Below are 18,660 nucleotides of genomic sequence, written 5' to 3'. Positions count from 1 at the left end.
AGAGACTCCTACTGGCCAAAACTGGGGACAACTTAAACATCAAAAATAGGACAACAGTCATGGATCATATATAATTCACTGAAAAACAGAATCCACAGAGACCTCAAAAATAAAAAAGAGTAGCTCTTCTTTATAGAAAGATGCAAGCTAATAAATATAGCAAGGGCACACACAGAGTCACCATTCTGCAGTCCCTGGCAGGTAATAAGCAAGGATCATGAATTCTAACGCATTCTAAGGCATTAATAGTTATTAGAAAATCACAGAGTATCCCCCCCACCCACAAATTACTAATTACAAGAAGAAAAAAATATACATCTTTGGAGAGACCTGGCAATCACCACAACCAAATTACCACACTTACCAGTAGTGAGTCACCCTGACACTGTGTTCCTCAGGCGATGCAGCGAGCAAGGGAGCACACATCGTTTGTGTAGGGTGTGGTCAAAATGAGGCAGATCTGTTCCTCAGGAATGTAATCATGAGGCGATCATGACAAACCTGGATGGTGGGTCACTATCCAAGACAACCAGCTTGACTCATCAATAAAATCGATGTCAGGGATCCCTGGGTGGCGCAGTGGTTTGGCGCCTGCCTTTGGCCCGGGCGCGATCCTGGAGACCCTGGATCGAATCCCACGTCAGGCTCCCGGTGCATGGAGCCTGCTTCTCCCTCTGCCTGTGTCTCTGCCTCTCTCTCTCTCTCTCTCTGTGTGCCTATCATAAATAAAAATTTAAAATAAATAAATAAATAAATAAATAAATAAAATCGATGTCATGATACACAACAAAAATGTCATGAAGTAAGACTTACGAGAAACAAATGCAGCATGTGAACCTTCACTTGATCCCGGATCAAGTATTACAAGGCTCTGATATTTTAGAAGCCAGGAAGACAAAGTATCAGCCATATGTAAGATCAGGGAACTGCTAATTTTCTCAGGTGTGATGAAGACCTTGTAGTCGTACAGAACGCCTTTATTAGCAGATGCATACATGATTTAGGAGTAAAGGGTCACAATATCTGTGACTAACTCACAAGTGGTTCAGTAAAATCAGCATCGATTTAGAAAGATAAATGTAGAAAAACATTCACAATTGGTGAGTCTAAGTAGAGGACCTATGGTTGTCCTCAAACTTTCCTTTTTACTTTCTATGGGGTTGAAACTATTTTAACTTTTTAATTTTTTTTATTTTTTTTAAAGATTTATTTATTTATTTATGAGAGAGGGGGGCGGGCAGAGACACAGGATGAGGGAGAAGCAGGCTCCATGCTGGGAGCCCGACGGACTCGATCCCGGGTCTCCAGGATTGCGCCCTGGGCCAAAGGCAGGCGCCAACCCGCTGAGCCACCCAGGGATCCCCCTATTTTAACTTTTTAAAGTAAGCTCTATGTCCAACATTGGGCTTGAACTCACAACCTGAGACTGAGTCACACACTCCACTGATTGAGCCAGCCGGGCGCCCCTGAAATTACTTTTAACAGCAAAATAATAGCCAAAACTTAAGTTTAGCCAAAATTTAAGGAGCTATTAGCATCCTCAGGGTTGGGGCTCAGGAAATCTCCTTCAAAAGCTCATCCAGGTGATTCAGATACACAGCTAGAGAAGAGAAGCACTAGTCTAAGTCTTCATATCTGCTATCACGTGTGCAGCTGGAAAAAAAATGAGGGGAAGACTCCTATTCTCTCTGGATCAGCTCAGCTAGCGGCCAAGAGCCTTCTCCCCGACCATTCCTGCAAGCCAATTATCTCACACAGTCTGAATCGCCTGAGGATCTTAGGATGGATTCCCTACGGAGGTAGGAAAATCTTAGTCCTTCCTTGGGTGGCCTTGGCTGCTGCAAGAAACCCACACACTTGACCTTCCCAGGAACACACACTTCAGGGCACTGAAAGAGTGAGGAGGACAGGAAGAGAGAGCAAGCCAAGGAAACCTACCAGACGAAGAATCTAGTGTTTCACCAGGCATCAATTTAACAGTGATCACAGAGTTTGCCCAGGGAGCACAGAAGGGGCAATTTATTAACATTTAGTGACTGTTAACATACCAGGTCAGATGTCATTACTAACACCCTCGGCCCTGCCTCACGTGGGCATATGCCTCCTACAAAGCATGTGTTGTCTATTCTAAGAAATTGGAGAAAAAGGAAAGCTGGACTTATTATGGGACAATTTATACAAATGCAAGAGACTTTTATCTAGAGAGCAGAGAAGGTGTCCATGCAGCTACTGTGAATTATTTTTATTGAAAGGGAAAAAAGGTTTCCACTAGGAAAGTTACTAACATATCCTTCTACTTGTTTATACTGCTCAGAAGAGACAGAGGTCTGGAGAGGCAACAAGTTCTGAGAGAGAGTGAATGCAAGCTTGGAAGACAGAACTCTTCTCAGGCGCAGGGACAGTACCTCCAAGTTAGGAGCTTCCTGGGTGCCTCGTGGCAGGGAAGATTAGAAAGATCCACCACGATGCTGCCCCTCTCCATGTGCCCCATTCCCTCCTTCAGCGGGGGGAGCCCTCCCTCCTAGTCAGGCCACAGCCAGCCGGCCAGAAACTCTTAGAAAGTTAGCTCGGCTTCCTGAACAGCCGGTCCAGCTTCCGGGGCAGCCAGCCTTTCAGGAGGAGGGCCTTTAAGGACTCAAGGCCGGCACCACCGTTGATCTTCCTCAGCCCACTGCCCAGGGCGATGATCACCAGCACAGCACCGACCATTCCACTGGCCATCCCTATTCCCACAGCTACAGCCACCGTCTTCTTCCACGGGTGGTAAGGCTTAGGACCGTTGTCCAGATTCACTTCCAGACCCTTATCTACGAACTTCTGGTTCTCGGTGAGGGACTGATGAAAATTCAGATTCACCAAGTTAGAGGGAAGGACCCGCAGCCCAAAATAGAGCCTCTTGACAAATCTGAAGTTTTTTAACAGCTGTACGTCACACCGGTATGTCCCCGCGTCATACTCCTGAACAGACTCAAACCTCACGAAGTGGGAATCAACTTGGAAGGGTTTGAAGATTTCATCATCAGTTGAGATGATACCACGGGCAAATCTCCAGGTGAACCGGAAAGCTTCCTTTCCCACCGCCAGGATGTCTGAGCTCAGACAGCTCAGCTGGAATCTCCTCCCTATGACAACGGTGAAGTGGAGCATCCCACAGATCCAGTTGGTGAGACATTCCAAGCGCTGAAACGTACACTTCCTCCTCACACCGTCGGGGCCCACCTCGCAGACGGTCTCTTCCTTATAGCCAAGGCCACAGGTGACCGTGCAGGGTGTGGTATGGACAATAACCCTCCCCACGGCTTGCTGCAGTCTCTTTGGGATGGCCAGTGTTTTCAGGGGCGCCACCACCAAAGGCAGACAGAAGGCCAACGCCAGGCTCCCGAGGAGGAAGCCAGTGGCCCAATTCCTCATGTCTCACCACGGGCATCCCGGACGAATCCTCTACGGTATCATCACTTCATTCTTTTCACACAGGACAGCCTTCAACATGAAAAGACAGGGCGCACCTGTTGTCAATGAAACACAAGTCCTGTCCACAAAGCAGGAGAAAAGTCACCACGTTGCTGCTTTACTAGCTCTTGTTGGGGACTACCTCTCCAGCCTTTGTTCTGTCCACGCCCTTGTAATGAATGCAAACCCACCCTCTGGGGAAGACAAAGATGAAGAGACTTCAGCTTCTGAGGTGAATTTCCAAGTTACATCAAAGGCATAGCAGGAAGCTACTCTTCCTCTCTCCTGCCCCTCCTGTCCAAATTGTGGGATCCAAATTACAGGGCTTCGAAATCCCAGTTAAATGTGACCAAGTAAGAAAGCAAATACCACATTTAAGAAAATAAATAAGAGGGATTACATTGCATTAAATCGTTATTCTTTAAAGTCTCCTAAATCTTCTGTAGAAAAGGATTAAGAATTCTTGGACCGGGAGGAAAGGGACTGATCATTCTTGAATTTCTATTTTCTCCTTTGTAAATTAAGACCTCCTTGCCTACTTCAGGAGGGTTACTTTGGACATCAAATGATAAACGGTACATGAAAACACTTTGCCAAGTGTGTAACACTGTTCATGGGTAAGGAATTTTAAATAGAGATGAAAATTCATGAAGACAAGGGCTGAGCCGCCCTTTTAGGATCCAAATGTTTATCAGCAAGAGGGGCGATACTCAATACAGCCCCTCTCCCCATTCTAGACCCTCTTTCTTCCCAAGGGCACTGAAAGTATGTACGGGGGCGAGGATACATACATCTTCCTGCCTACCCCTTGGCGTATTCCCTTAAGTCTACACAACAGAGGAGTGCATCATTCACTTAGGTCAAGGTTGCTATGAAACAGCTATGACGTCAAAGATGGATTCTAAGTCCCAGAACAAAAAAAAAAATCAGCGGTAGACACCCAGATCTGACAATGATTAAAACCAAAGACATAAACAGACTGGAGTTTGAAAGCTGTTTCAGTGAGTTTGAAAGCAATTTAGTCTAGGGGGGAAAAGGTCAAAGAGGAATTTAACAATACTTACACTTTGAGAAAGATCCTTGGAAGGGACGAATGCCCCTCACACGTGTTTTATAACATCCAGAATATCCCCCTGCACCATGGCCTCTACCAACTTACGGAGTTAAAGAATTTGAAGAGAGAGGATTCCTAGATGATCTTTGTGATTTAACACCAACTCTTCGCTTCAATCATTTATTTATAATCTTCCCTGGAGGCAGAACTCTACACCCCCCCCCCACGCCCTACTCCTCCCAGGTCCACATCTCCACACAGAAAGAGCTAATATCAGTACTGTAAACTGTATTTCCGGTCATACAAATCAAAGGGGCTAGTGAGTTTCAGAAGCAGTCAGTGTGCACAAACATCCACACCTGTTCTTTAATAAACATCCAATTTTATTTACAAAGCATTAAAGCTTCAGCAAGAAGTAACCCAAGGCTAAGTCTCATCTTGTACAAAACTATGGAACATTAAAAAACGAAATGGCAGGGGTGAGGTGGGGGAAAGGAATGACAAAAGAGAAGAGAATGTGCATATGTTGTACAAATTGAGAAAATCAAACTGGATAGAGTTTCAGGAGCTGAAAAAAATCCCAAAAGCATAAATAATTATTAGGAACTGCTGCCAGAGACCAATTGACAGGGCTGAAGCCAATTTTCTCAGTAGCCAGTTTAGGAGGCAGGCATAACCTGAACATCCCAATGCACAGGCAGAGGACATCAAGCTACCTTGCCCACTGAAGTAAGGCAGAGACCTTGGGCATCACACAGTTTGTTGCAAGATCCAGACCACGGTGCAGGTACACAGAGAAATGGAATGGAAACAATGCTGGCAAAACAAAAAACAAGCCCAGTGAGCCAGCTGCCAATTTCAACCACTGGTCTGATGTGAAACAGGAAATGAAATTCACAAAATGAGCATTTGAGGAAAAAAGCGGTGGCATCTAAAAATACAGGCACATTTTGGAACTGACTCAGGGGGAGCTCTTACTTCAACTACTGAGTATTTTGGTTCCAAAAGATGGAGCAGGAGAAAGAGGCTCTTCCTGACGTAAGTCTACTTTGATTGCTATCCTAAAATCCCAAAGATAATCAACCTGTGTGGCTGCTGCAGGAGCAACCCAGCTGCTGATTGAACTCACAATAAGCACAGCGCTGAAACTCTGCTTTGAGAATACCGTGAGGACGAGGACAACCCAGGTCAAGCACTTCCAGTCAGCCAAAGGCTTGCCATACCCGGGGACTCTGGGTTCTCAGAGAATCTCAAACACCTTGTGTACAGATCCATCCAATCTGCTACTTTTTATATAAAGAACAAAAAATGCAAGAAGCAGAAAGTAAAAAAAAATTTTTTTAAAAGCTAAGCAACCTTTCACAGAAAGGAAGAGACTGAGAACACGCCGGATGGAGGAGGTGGGGGCTACGGGAAGGGAACAATGTTGTGACTGAAGGGGAGAGACAGAGATCCACATGCAATGATAAAAAAACAAATTTTTCCTTGATCTTTGATTTGAACTGTGTTGATGCTGCTTTGATTTCGGATGGTTTTACATTAGTCCTTTGCATAGATTCCCCCACCCCAATCAAAAAGAGACACCGTGTTTGTTTCCCTCTCTGGACGCCAGCATGGGTGAAGCAATACGTACTACTGATGATTCTTTGCTGAAGATGGATAAAACGAGCTAACTTCAAAAACCATGATTAATGAGAATGTACCAGTACCAGAGGAAAACATGCAATGAAAGGAAAACAAGGAAAAACCTTGACCCTCTTACAGCCCAGCTTCTGGAGCAAAATGGGGTATGTTAAGAAGAGGGGGCCCTTTATCTTTCTTCCCTTTCTGAAAACTTGAAAGCTTTCGAGCACTTTCTTTCCTGCCCATCCTCTGTTGTACACACTATGGAAATACAGGAGGTATCTGGTGAGAAGAGTTAAGTTTTAAAATGGAAGACAGAATATGTAACAAGTTTTTCTAGGTTACCGGCAGCAAAATTTCAGATAAGAGTAAGTCACTCGAGGACATGCACTGAGGATGGAAGGCAAATAGGATAGGAAATGTCAGGTGAAAATGATCCTGGGTACAACAGATGAGCAAAACTGGTCTCTTTTCTCCAGCAATATAACTAAGCACTGAAGTTTGAATGAGTCAAAACTTCTGTTTGATGTCTTCACAAATCCTCATTCCTGAGAGCCTATTTGGACTTATGCTTGAAAGGAAAGGGCCGTATACTCTTCTTCCATAATTCACTTCTTCATTCAAACATATGATTCACTCCTTCCGCCTCTGGGTCGGAGGCAAAGGCCTTTGTTTTAAATTAAAGTCAATCTCAAGTGACTGACCAGTGTCCAGAGGCCACATGATGGCAAAGTGAGAAAGAACGAAGGACTTCAAGTGTCTTCATAAAAGTTCTGAGATTGCTCCCCCTGCTAAAGAGATCAAACACAAAAAGACATCTTTTAGCATCAACTTAAGACCAGTAGCTTGCAAGAAAAGAAATACTGACGGATGCTGGATGATACCTGAAGAGCGCACATGGGTTAGGAATTCCCCCTTTCAATTAAAACCAACTCTAACTCCCATTTACTCTTCACTGAAGCAACAAATAATCCAAATCCCCAACCGCTACCCTAATACTTTCCTTAGTACTGCCCCAAAAGGGGCGGGGGGAGGCAAAATGATCGGAGTTCTACACATTTTTTTTCTACACATTTTCTAAGCTGTTAGCCATTCCCTGACATGTTAACAAATGCTTAATAAAAAAAAGTGCATTAAGTAGAGGAAAGGAAAATCTTTCATATATTGATTAGTTACTAAATAATTAACAATGAGCAACAGACCCCTTTCCAAGCACCCCTGTGCCTTAACTAACATTCTCCTCACCTTAGTGTCCCAATATGATGAAATGTTAATGAAATCTACTGCTGGCATTTCTATGCACCAACAACTGATCAATTAAAAAAATCCTAAATGGTAAAGTCAAATGAACACTTCCCTGATTATTCCATAGAAGCTGTTCAAACCTCTGAGGGACATCCTTAAATGGGCTGCTGTGAAATATTAACTAGGAAGTGTAAGAAGAGAACAAGGTGAAGAAAATCCTCCCAGATGTCATCTGGAATGGGGGGGCGGGAGGGCACATGCCACTTGAAGGTATAAAATGGATAAAAAATAAAAAAATGGTTAAAAAATGACTGTCCCAAGTGTTGAAAGAAAAGTACCCCCATTTATAAACTTTGCTTTTAGCCTGATTTTTAAAGTAAAAGTTCAAGCACAGATGAAAACTGGCAATAAAAATAGATTTCCATTTGCCTGAGAACAGATGAGAAGTTATGCGATACAAACTCTTCTGGATGCTACACTGTTAAAAATCAATTTTAAACTTTATACAGTTAAGAGAAGAAATTTCTTTAGCCATTTTTCAGATCTGTCAACATAAAACAACAATATCTTGAATTGATTTTTTTAAAAAATCCTTGAGGTAGAGGAATCTCCTCCACTGCTGCGATACCAAGCCTTTATTGCATTAAGGCTGGTCTCACTGGCTGTTCCCCACAGGTACCCTGACCAATCTTCTTTTAGCCGTTTAAAAATGAGCACACCATTAAAGTTTTGAGCCCAAATCACAATAGGAAAAACTGGTTTGATCACAAATCAATAGTAATAATAATAAGCACTCAAGATGACTCATGAGGTACATTATACTGATTATCTGCAGTCACTTAATGTTTCTGTATTGTCCTCATTCATGTGGACAGCAGCAAAAAAAAAAAAAAAAAAAAAAAAAAAAAAAAGCCTTGTCCAGGCATCAGGTAACAAACCAAAACCCACAGCAAGCAGTAACACTATGAGCAAGATAAAATACAGAGCAACAGCAACATGAGAAGAGCTCCAGGCTACTTAAAAATCTGCCCCAAGGATCTGTATTATTTTGCTGCAACATAAAAGAAATCGCCAGTAACATAAGAAAAACTGAGCTCATGATGAAGAGCTGTTACTGGTACCCCCGGACAGCAGCCAAAGTGAAGGAGGCCCAAGGAAAGAATGGATATTAACTTTCAAATATTACCTTAGTCCACTAATTAAATCACAAAGAATGAAAAAGAAGATCTCAACTAGCTGATTTTTAGCAGGAGTTCATAAATTAGTCTTTGAAAGATTGCTCATTTTTAAAAAAAAAGGGGGGGATCCCCTGGGTGGCGCAGCGGTTCGGTGCCTGCCTTTGGCCCAGGGCGCGATCCTGGAGACCCAGGATCGAATCTCACGTCGGGCTCCCGGTGCATGGAGCCTGCTTCTCCCTCTGCCTGTGTCTCTGCCTCTCTCTCTCTATCATAAATAAATAAAAATTAAAAAAAAAAAAAAAAAAAAAGAGAGAGAGAGAGAAGAGGTGGAGAAAGTATTCAGTCCCCACCAAGTATTCAGAACAAAGGGATACAGGAGGTGGCTCAGAGGCCTGGGGTGGCAGGCTGGCACCAGGACAGCAATGATGTGGCCCCACTCAGGGAAACTCGCCTGGTGTCCATGTGCCCCCAGAAGTTGCGCCTCTGCTGCCTCTGCCCTTTGTCACCTGCAAGAGACCCAGGTATATACCAACTTCTTCATGCCCACCACCCCAAGAGCTCTTCAGACCATGCGTGTAATGGGCCACAACTTTGCCACACTTGCTAGAAGCCCAAGTCCCTGGGGAATCCCTGAGCCATCCCAGGACAATGAGGATCATGGTGGTTCGGCCCAATCTCAAGTCCCTGTTCTGAGGACTGTACTCTGGAGAGAATCTAGTTAAGAAAATTGAGGGGAATCCCACAGATGGTGCCAATGATGTTGATCTGGCCTTTCGCAAAGTCCTAAGCTCAGGGCTACCCTCACTAAGTAAGCTTCACTGACAGGTCCTCGTTCATCAGAGAAAGTGTGTCTTCGTGGATGTAGGTCCAATAAGGCTAGCTAACACTGATGATCAAGAAGAATTTTCTGTAGCCCCAGACTCCAGATGGCCAGATTATTTCTATAGAGGTCAGGTGTCTTCCAATCTTCCCGTGAAGACTGCCTTCATCTCCTGTGGCAACACGCAACAGACCCCATCAGCTTTGTCGGGGGGCCAGTGAGGCCTTACTCACTAGCTCCTTCCGTAACTGCTCAGCAGCAGATTTCAACCAACAGTCACCACAGTTATCTAACCTGAGCAGCGACACAGGCTGCACACCTATGATCCCTTCAAACAGTTTGGGTCTAATGGAAAAGTAGGGCACTGGGGCAGAGGCGAGGTCCACAAAGCCTTGAATCTATCAACACAACCTACAGACCATCGATTTTTGAAGACGCTTCAAACTCAGGCACTTTGGATCAAGTTTCGTATTTTAATATCCCCTGGAAAATCTACAGTGAGCGCACATAATGCTTTTTATAGAAAATCTGAGGTATGGAAGAGTACAAAATTCAAATGCCAAAGAGATTTCACCTCAGCGGCCTCTGCAGTGAAGTGTGGCGGGAGAACCAAGGGAATTCAACAGCATGTGCCAGCCAGCCTTCACCTGCCCCGGACCCTCCAGGCTGACCACAGTATTGGAGGAGGTCCCAGTTTTGCCCAAAGAATCCCACATAAAAGCTATGATCGGTTGTCCTGAAATTCAGACATCTGAGGAGTTCTCAGACACCCAGTTTCACCCTATGCGATGTTCAGCCTCCTCCACAAGCTCCAAACCACACAGCAGCCAGCCCATGAAACTCGATGCAGCCCTTCTGAGGAAGTTGTGGAAGCAAACCACAACGCACCTCCCACCCTTTGATTTTTTTTTTCTTTTTTCTTTTTTTTTAGATCCTGCTCCTCAGCACCCTCTGGTTTAATCTGGCCATTGCAGATATGGAGATTTCCATTTAGGGAAAGGTTAACTAACAGGGCCAGAGGAGAAAATGGGAGGAAGGAACCATAATTTACGTGGGGAAGTTTGCACTGCACAGTCATGACAAGCTGGTGAGATGTGTGCATTATCTTTGCAGTTGTTCTGTGTGTGTGTGTTGTCAGAAAAGGTACCATTCCCCCTGGTCTGATACACTGAAGTCTCTAGACCCTTTAAAGGATGAAGCTGTTAAAACAGCTGCCTCCCTCTAAGGCTCATCAACTCACACACCTAATAAAAACAAAGCAGAAAATAAAAGTCCAGTTTACAGCACCCGCTCTTCCAAGGTAGAGGTTCTAGCTTTACTGAGGTCAGTACCTCATTTAACCTTGTCAGCAAAGTGAGTAGGAATAAACTCCTAACAGGCCCTAGAGACTGGTATCCACTCTTGCTAGGAGCTTGAAACACTGACTTCTAATACTGACGTATCTATTTTTACATACAGTTCAAAATCTCACTGCAAACTATTCAGTATTTTGAGAATTTTAGGAAATAAAAATGACTGAGTAAACTTTCTGACATTTGATTTTGACTCTCATTTAGACAAGTTTGAAGTACAGCTCAGAGACATCACTGCTACTGTAAAATCTAACAGCTGTAAAATCTAACAGCAGTTCATGGTGTCTCTGACAGAAACCCAAGTGGGAAAGGCCAGAGATAATTACTTACTGCTAGTGATCACATCAACTATAACTAAAAGTTGATTAAAGAGAGAAACGTTCATTTTCAAAAACTTGTAAATGATTTACATGGCATACACATACTATTAAAAAGCAAATGATTAATTACTGGCAGGTTCTGAAGAAGCTAGTGGACTATGTCCTAGAGTATTTCAATTAATTCAATATGTCTGGCCATACTTAATTTAAAAAATTTTTTTCTGGCCACATTTTATTTATCTTTATCTTTTTTTAAGTAGGCCTCACACCCAGCATGGAGCCTGATGCAGGGCTTGAACTCCCCACCCTGAGACAAGACCTGAGCTGAGATCAGGAGTCGGACGCTTAACCAACTGAGCCACCCAGGCACCCCTGTGGCCACATTTTAAATCACCCTGAAGCATTTCAGCTCTTCAAGCCAGAAAAATCTATTTAAACTTAAGCTGTGCTTTTCTCTAGTGGCATCAGCTTATACAAGAAATAGGTTATAGAGGGATCGCTTTTATTTACATTAATCAATTACTGACCCGCCATCTTTGCTGGCAATGGCCATGTAACTTTTCCCAGCTATTAAAAATATATATAGAAAGTGAAGCCTTAAGTGGATTGAATGTGGAAGTGCTGATTCTCATTGGAACACCATAAATACTGCTGTTGGGGAAAAAACATTGGTGGCTCAGTGTTCTGTGATGGCTGTAAAAACCTACAATCTAAGTCTAACACGTATGAGGTGGGATGTGAATGAGTCTGCTTTAGCTTCCCTATGGAAGGGAATTCAGGTTCATTCGAATGACAGCAGGTCAACCTCCAACAAGGATCTGTCACACACCGCAGTCATGTGTCCCCATCAGCACAGATGGGGTCACACGCTGAAGTTGAAATTTTAAAGCAAGAGGGAAAAAAACCTGCAAACAACCACTGGTGTCTGATCAGTCATGTCTCTGAGTCTCTTGACCTAGCTGCAGGAAATCCAGAGTACTGTATTCACTAAAGCAGTGCTCACATATAGACCACTTTCCAAAAGTCAACAATGAATAGAATTGGACTCAATTTGATCACTATTTTCCAAACAAGAGACCATCTGGCCTATACCCACAAGTATTTGACAGGAAATTAAAACTGTTCTGTCCCCCAATAAACTCCCTCAATCATAAAAACGTGACAAATAATCTCCTCCTATCTGGAAAAACATCTCACCTTCTTCCTTAACATGATGGTACTACTGACAATTTTTTAATTATTACTTCTAGACTACTGACTACTGACTGACAGGGGGAGAACCACCACCTCTGGAAGTAGAACAAATAAAGACAAGATGCTACAAACAGGACTGTATAAAGCAAGCTTGTATTTCTGGTTATCTGTCTGGCTCTCTAATTTGAGGCAAAATAAAACAAACCTAGAAGCAAATAGAGGCAAAGAAATTAATTAAACCAGGGGTTCTTACCCTTTTTGGAGGTCACAGACCTCTACAGGAATCTGCTGAAAGCTGTGGGCATCCTCCCCACAAAAACATTCATATAGTATTTTGCATATACATAGATTCCCTGAAACCTCTTCATGGGTCCAACGTTAAAAGCCACCGAATTAAGCCAAATCTGGTGTAGTTAGCCCATGGCAGCAGCCTAACACTGAGAAAGTCGGCCAGTGGGTAAAGGAGGGAAGGAAGGAAAGGGTACTGCAGTTACACGGAGTCAGGGGCTGTACAGAGCAAGGCCGCGAAGCAAGCCAGACAGTGCTCCCAATGTGTCCTTACCTGCCAACGGCTGGCTGAGCTCCGCCTGCACTTTACCCTTCGCTGATCCTTCCAGAGGTAAACCTCTGTCCCCTTTGTAGAGTTTCGGTTTAAATGGAGAATCTTTCTCTTTACCTTTTGATCCTTTAGGCCGGCCTGCTTGCTTCTTCTTGGATTTGCCATCCCCCTTCACACCCAGTAGTGGATGGACTTCTGTAAAAGGACAGAGAGGCACGGGAAGGGATCCACATACCGCCCACCCCAGCACCCCAACTAGGCACAGGCCACATACCATTACTCCCTGGGAGCACAGTGCTGCCCTCATGTCCCAGACTCATTAAAACCAGGAGAAAAGTGTGTGCTTACTAATTATAAAACTTGAATGGCCCTTGAATGAGAAATACTTGCTTGGTCAAAGGGCACGAGTGGCCTGTATGGTTCATATTATAGCAGCTCTAAACCAAAACAGAAGCTGAGAGACACACTGGCAACATATCACACCAAGCCAGACCAGGAATGCACACACGCGCACTGGTGGGTGAGAGTAGAAAGGAAATGGGGCTTTGCATCCAAGCCAACCAGGGTAACAATCCTGACTCCTCCACTTCCCGAGACCTTGGTTTGGGCAAGTCACTGGACCTCTCAAAGCCTAAATTTTCTCCTTTGTAAAGCAGAGATAATAAAACAACTGTGGAGCTGATGTAAAACTCACCAGTGACACATAAAGAATAGTGCCTGAAACAATACAGGCACACTATCAAATGACATCAAGAAAACGCATAATTAAGTAACTATGGTCAGCTAAAGGGAGAGAAGGATGTTCAACAGTAAATATACACACATACATACACGCCCAGACTTATCCCCAAGAAGTAATGAATGATAAAGGCTTCCAGAGTCAGACTGTAAAAGCAAGTAGGAAGAATCAAAAGATTATCCAGGTCTGACTGGTACTTCACCACTTGATAAAACCACTCCACTCTACAGAAAAAAAAAGAATGGTATAATGAAACACACTCTGAGCCAGAAGTCAGAGGGTGTCACGTTGTCATTTAGGCAAGTACTAGAAGGACAATTTCTCCAATTTAAAAGAGTATGCAGATGAAATCATTACAAACTTGTAAGGCACTATTAAAAAAAAAAAAAAAAAACTCAGGAAATTTCCTTCAAGGTAAAATCACTCAAATGGGAAATTACCAGACACTGCTGGAGAGTAAAAAGTGGCATCTATCAGGCAACAGGGAAAAGACACAGCCCTTACCATCATTAGGTACTCCTTGAAGTTCTATATTGGTTGTTTTGGGCTTCTTCTTCGGTGGCTGGGACCCATCTGCTGAAGACTGCCTCTTCTTCTCTGAACTAGCCCCTTCATCCATCAGGGAGGTTTGGACCGCATCCGGTGGGGGGCCATAAGGATTTTCTTCTGGATCTTCTACCTCAGGGGCAATGGGTAAATATAATAGAGCCTTTGAATCTTCCAGCTCTTCATCACTATTTGGATCAGGATCAGGCAAGGGATTGGAAAAAAGAGGAGACAGTTGCTTAAACCATGAACCCTTCCTCTAGGGCAGAATCACCTATATTAACCCATAAGCAACAAGTATGGATCTAGAACTTTAAGAAAGCCAAAATGAGTAAAAGGAAATCAGACAATGAATAACAAAGCCATAGTCAAAATAAATGGTATAAATGAATTATTTCAGTTTTTCTTAAGATTTTCTATCAAGGGAAAAGGGACATCTGGTATACCAAAGGAGTTATCACTTTGAACTAATGAATGGAGGACAGCCAGGGGAGGTGAGCAGTACACCACAGCTGGAGGAGGAGGAGTAGCAGTAGCAGCAGCACCCCGCAGCCATGCCTACAGAGGGGACTCACCTGCTACAGAAGGCAGCAATAGGGTCCACACTGGTGACATCCACTTCCTCATCCTCTGCAGCATCAGCCCCTGCAGGGCAGAAACGCGGCACAGGTGTGAGATGAAGGAAAAGACGGCTTTTTTACTTGCAGCCTAATGATTTCTCTAAACTGAAATTCCAGAGAAACAAAGGAGGAAAACCAAACTCAATCACTGCACAAGTCTGTGCTGACTCTCCACCCCATGCTGGGCACTGGGGATACAGCGACAACCCAGAAAGCCACATGCAGTTCTTCAGTAAAAACTCCACACCCTAACCAGGAAGACAGGTATCAACAAGTAATTTCAATTCCATACGCTGTGATGTGCTAAGGAGGAGAAATAACTTAGGTGAGTTTAGAAAGGTTTCACACAACACAATCCAGCAACATCAATATAATCCAGAACAGGCTGCTTCCCTGATGACCTGCCTAGAACACAGGGGGCATATATGTTATCTAACATCACAAACGTGAGGACCAGCACTTTCAATCAGGAAGAACCAACCTCAATCCCAATTCCCGAATTCCTGGCACCGTCCCATGGTCCAGCAGGCCATAACCTGTGGCATTAATTATTTAGCGAGTAATTAATTCATAACCAGGAATACTAAGGATTCATACACATGAACCCCTTTAGATATAAAGCCCTGTGTTAGGGCAGCCCAGGGTGTGATCCTGGAGACCCTGGATCAAATCCCACATCAGGCTCTCTGTATGGTGCCTGCTTTTCCCTCTGCCTGTGTCTCTGCCCCTCTCTCTCTCTCTCTCTCTCTCTCTCTCTCTCTGTGTGTGTGTCTCTATGAATAAATAAATAAAATCTTTAAGAATAAATAACTAAAGCCCTGTGTTAGACAACCATGGGGATTGAAAAGCCAAATCTTTATTCTAAAGGAGCTTCCTATCTAAGTCGTTCAGAAAACAAGATTCAAAAATAACAATGAGGGGCACCTGGATGGCCTAGTTGGTAGAGCAGATGACTCTTGATCTTGGGGTCATGAGTTCGAGCCCCACAATGGGCACAGAGTTTACTTAAAAATCAAATAAACAATGATCATTATCACACTCATAATCAAAAATAACATTTGAATGCTTACCCTGGCCTAAGCACTACACTGAGAGCCTTACAGAAATTCTCTCATTTATTCCCCACAACCCTGTTTTACAGATAAGGAAAATCAGGTTTGGAGAATAAGCATTTTGCCCAAGGCAGTCGGACTCCAGAGCTGTGCTGTTTACCTTCATCGTACTGCCATACCTGATATAGACTGAGCACCCAGCACGGCCAGCTGACCATCTACAATTCATGAGGAAACACAGAGAAAAGGCAAAAGAGCTGCTGAACCCTAGTAAAAATGCCCACTGTACGCAGAGACTCTCAGAACACTGTCAAAACCGTGTAGGCTTGAAGAAAAGAAACTGCAGTCCAGAAATATTACCTGTCTGCTCAGGCTCACTCTTATCTTCATCTTCAATATCAAACTCTGATTCCCTTTCCTCATATTCCACATTTTCATCCAGCTCCTTGAAATCTGGTGCAAACGCACTCCAATTTTCCTAAGCCACAAATGAAATATACTACTTAACCATGTGAGAAACAACAGTGTGTAAGCCAGCCATTACTCACTTAAATGACAGATCAGAGCACTGAAGACTCAACTCTGAGGTTTTATTTGGCAAATAATAAAAATCAGGTACCTATAGGTTTTACTGTCTTAAAGTATTTAGATATTAAATGTTCCAAGTTATTAACTATAGTTTCATGAGGACTGCCATCTTTAATCTTTTTAAGATGTATTTATCAGGTGAAATGTTACCTTTTCTTAGGAGTACACGGTTATGAACATGATTAAAGGTGTTCAAAATAAAAATAAGATCTAAAACAGAGACTGAGCTGAAAATAAAAGCAAAAGAAAACTCTCTCGGGGAACAGAAAAATATAACAAAGTACCCCAGACCTTCTCCCTGAAGACAGAGGTAGCAAATCAAGCTTTGGACCAAGATCTTCCCATCAAAATAAAGCAAAACTGAATCAATTTAATTAGGTTACAAGAATCACATGCAAAAGAAATTAAACAGATCATTTTTAGCTTACTATCTATAAGGCTCTCCGCTATAAACAAAGGATATTTACCTTCTAAGCCAATTAAACCAGAAAAATACTTACTACTTGATTTTGTGCCCAGATAGATACCACTCCACTTGAAATGGATGCTATGATGGGTCGAACAGGATGCCACTAAATGCAAGGAAGGAAAGAAAAATCAGCTCTAAGAATGGATCCGAGATTACATGTTTCACATCAGTCACAAGGGCAACCTCTCCTACTTACAGCTACATCCAAGAGGAGTTCTCCTCTTGTCCCATGGAGAATCTTCACCAGGTTGCCAATGCTCTTCTCCCAGATGTACAAGGCATGCTGCCGAGCTGAACCAGCCACGATATATTCCCCATCCCCAGAGAAACAACATTTCTTCCACGGGGTCCTAAAGGACAAAGAGAGGACCCAAGGAGAACCAGAAGCTGAGTTCAGCTCATGAACTCCCCTGCATTCTCCTAGGTGGTGATACATACCTATTTACCAAGTCCTGTAACTTCTGCATGGGTTCAGGCTCTCCATCTCTTCCACAAGTTAAGATTTCTCTGCCATCATAAACTCGGATTATTCGATCTGCTGTGTTAATTAAAAAGCAACTAGAGGAGGGATAAAGACATTAACACAAGAGGTCAGAAATCAGTTTCTGTTAACATTTTCTACCTCTTATTTAGAACAGTACCACAGAACTAACTACTCCACTGAGAAGACTCAGTGACAGGCTAGCTTACTTATGTATTTACTTGTCACCTTCCAAAGCGAAATAGAAGCTGAAGTGAAAACATATTCTATACTTTCTGTGTATCCCTGAACCCTATATACACAAACTGATCTTCAGTATTTTTTTAATCTTTAGTATTTGATTGAAATTCAAGATCTCCAAAATGAAACCAGCTTGCTGAATTCACAAACTTACGTAGTAAGACGTACAGTGAGTACTTCATTTCTTTGGCCCATTTTATACATGACATATTCTTTCTAACGAGTTGATAAACTAAATATGTCGTTTTAAAATGTTAAACTTTCTACTGTTACATTGGAAATCTGTCCAAAATGTCATTTCACTACCTTCCTACAGATTTCACTAGGCTTTTCTTAATTCAAGAGAACTTTGAACATGAATGTCCTCTAAGTACACGTGGGTGCTCCTATACAAGATAAGAGGACTGTTACCTGCCTTCCTGACACTGACAACCTAATTCTTCTCATTTCTGTTGACCTATCTACTTCTAGCTGGGCAACCATACTTATCAGAAAAACATCTGAAAGCAAAAGAGTACATACGTTTTGTGTAAATAGAGTGTATGTTTAATTATGTGAATTCTGGGACCTCAGTTCTGATTACTAAAATAGCTCATCTTTACCCAGTACATATATATGCCAGACATTTTATTTCTAAGCACATACCACCCAGATATCTTTTCTGTAAAGGAACTGCCTAGTAATTGCCAGAAAAGAGGACGTGACTGCTGGTTCAATGCAATAAAATTGTATGAACTTAAGAATCAAATACTGACAGTTTCTAGTTATTTTTAAGTAAACTTTCTTAAAGATTTAAGTATAATATACACAAAAACTGTGAATCTCAATGTATTTTTGCATTCTACTCACTTTTAAAACTGTCCCTAAAAAGACAAGGTCTCACCTCCCCTTCCGGGCAAATTCTATGGACTTAATAGCTGTGGTATTGCTTGTTCCAGTTGTTACTCTGAAGGAAGCAACAAGATCCTGAGAATCTGTTTTTAGGACCAAAATCTAAAGTTCAAAGGAAAAAAAAAAATTAAGTATTTTGATAACTTACAGTAATTAGATCTGGCTTCCATTTCTAAAGCTGAGCAGAGACTGGGTAAAAATATAAACACCTCATATATTCAACCTGATTAATTGATTCA

At 42.7% G+C, this 18,660-nt stretch overlaps 2 protein-coding genes across 6 annotated transcripts in view; both read right to left on the bottom strand.

Moving 5' to 3' along the window:
- Positions 1 to 2,562: 2,562 nt before the first annotated feature.
- TMEM81 (transmembrane protein 81) lies at positions 2,563 to 4,462 on the bottom strand. Its single transcript, XM_055333964.1, has one exon. It carries the CDS (start codon positions 3,409 to 3,411, stop codon positions 2,563 to 2,565), a length of 849 nt encoding a protein of 282 aa, XP_055189939.1. The 5' UTR covers positions 3,412 to 4,462.
- Positions 4,463 to 4,866: 404 nt separating this feature from the next.
- The window catches only part of RBBP5 (RB binding protein 5, histone lysine methyltransferase complex subunit), a 39,339-nt gene continuing 25,545 nt past the window's right edge, over positions 4,867 to 18,660 (bottom strand). For 3 of the 5 annotated variants that reach the window (XM_055333951.1, XM_055333950.1, XM_055333953.1), the window contains 9 exons: positions 18,414 to 18,523; positions 17,248 to 17,367; positions 17,006 to 17,159; positions 16,841 to 16,912; positions 16,113 to 16,230; positions 14,656 to 14,725; positions 14,039 to 14,268; positions 12,799 to 12,990; positions 4,867 to 6,918 (listed from right to left, as the gene is read on the bottom strand). In XM_055333951.1, the coding sequence (XP_055189926.1) occupies positions 6,890 to 6,918; positions 12,799 to 12,990; positions 14,039 to 14,268; positions 14,656 to 14,725; positions 16,113 to 16,230; positions 16,841 to 16,912; positions 17,006 to 17,159; positions 17,248 to 17,367; positions 18,414 to 18,523 (1,095 nt within the window). In that variant the 3' untranslated portion in view covers positions 4,867 to 6,889. Of the gene's footprint in view, positions 6,919 to 12,798; positions 12,991 to 14,038; positions 14,269 to 14,655; positions 14,726 to 16,112; positions 16,231 to 16,840; positions 16,913 to 17,005; positions 17,160 to 17,247; positions 17,368 to 18,413; positions 18,524 to 18,660 lie in introns of those variants that run through there. The other 2 variants (XM_055333952.1, XM_055333954.1) reach the window with 2 other exon arrangements.

This window comes from Nyctereutes procyonoides, unplaced genomic scaffold (assembly GCF_905146905.1).
Source record: "Nyctereutes procyonoides isolate TBG_1078 unplaced genomic scaffold, NYPRO_anot_genome, whole genome shotgun sequence".
In the NCBI taxonomy this organism is placed as follows: Eukaryota; Metazoa; Chordata; class Mammalia; order Carnivora; family Canidae; genus Nyctereutes; species Nyctereutes procyonoides.
This window is presented reverse-complemented; position numbering and strand designations above follow the sequence as displayed.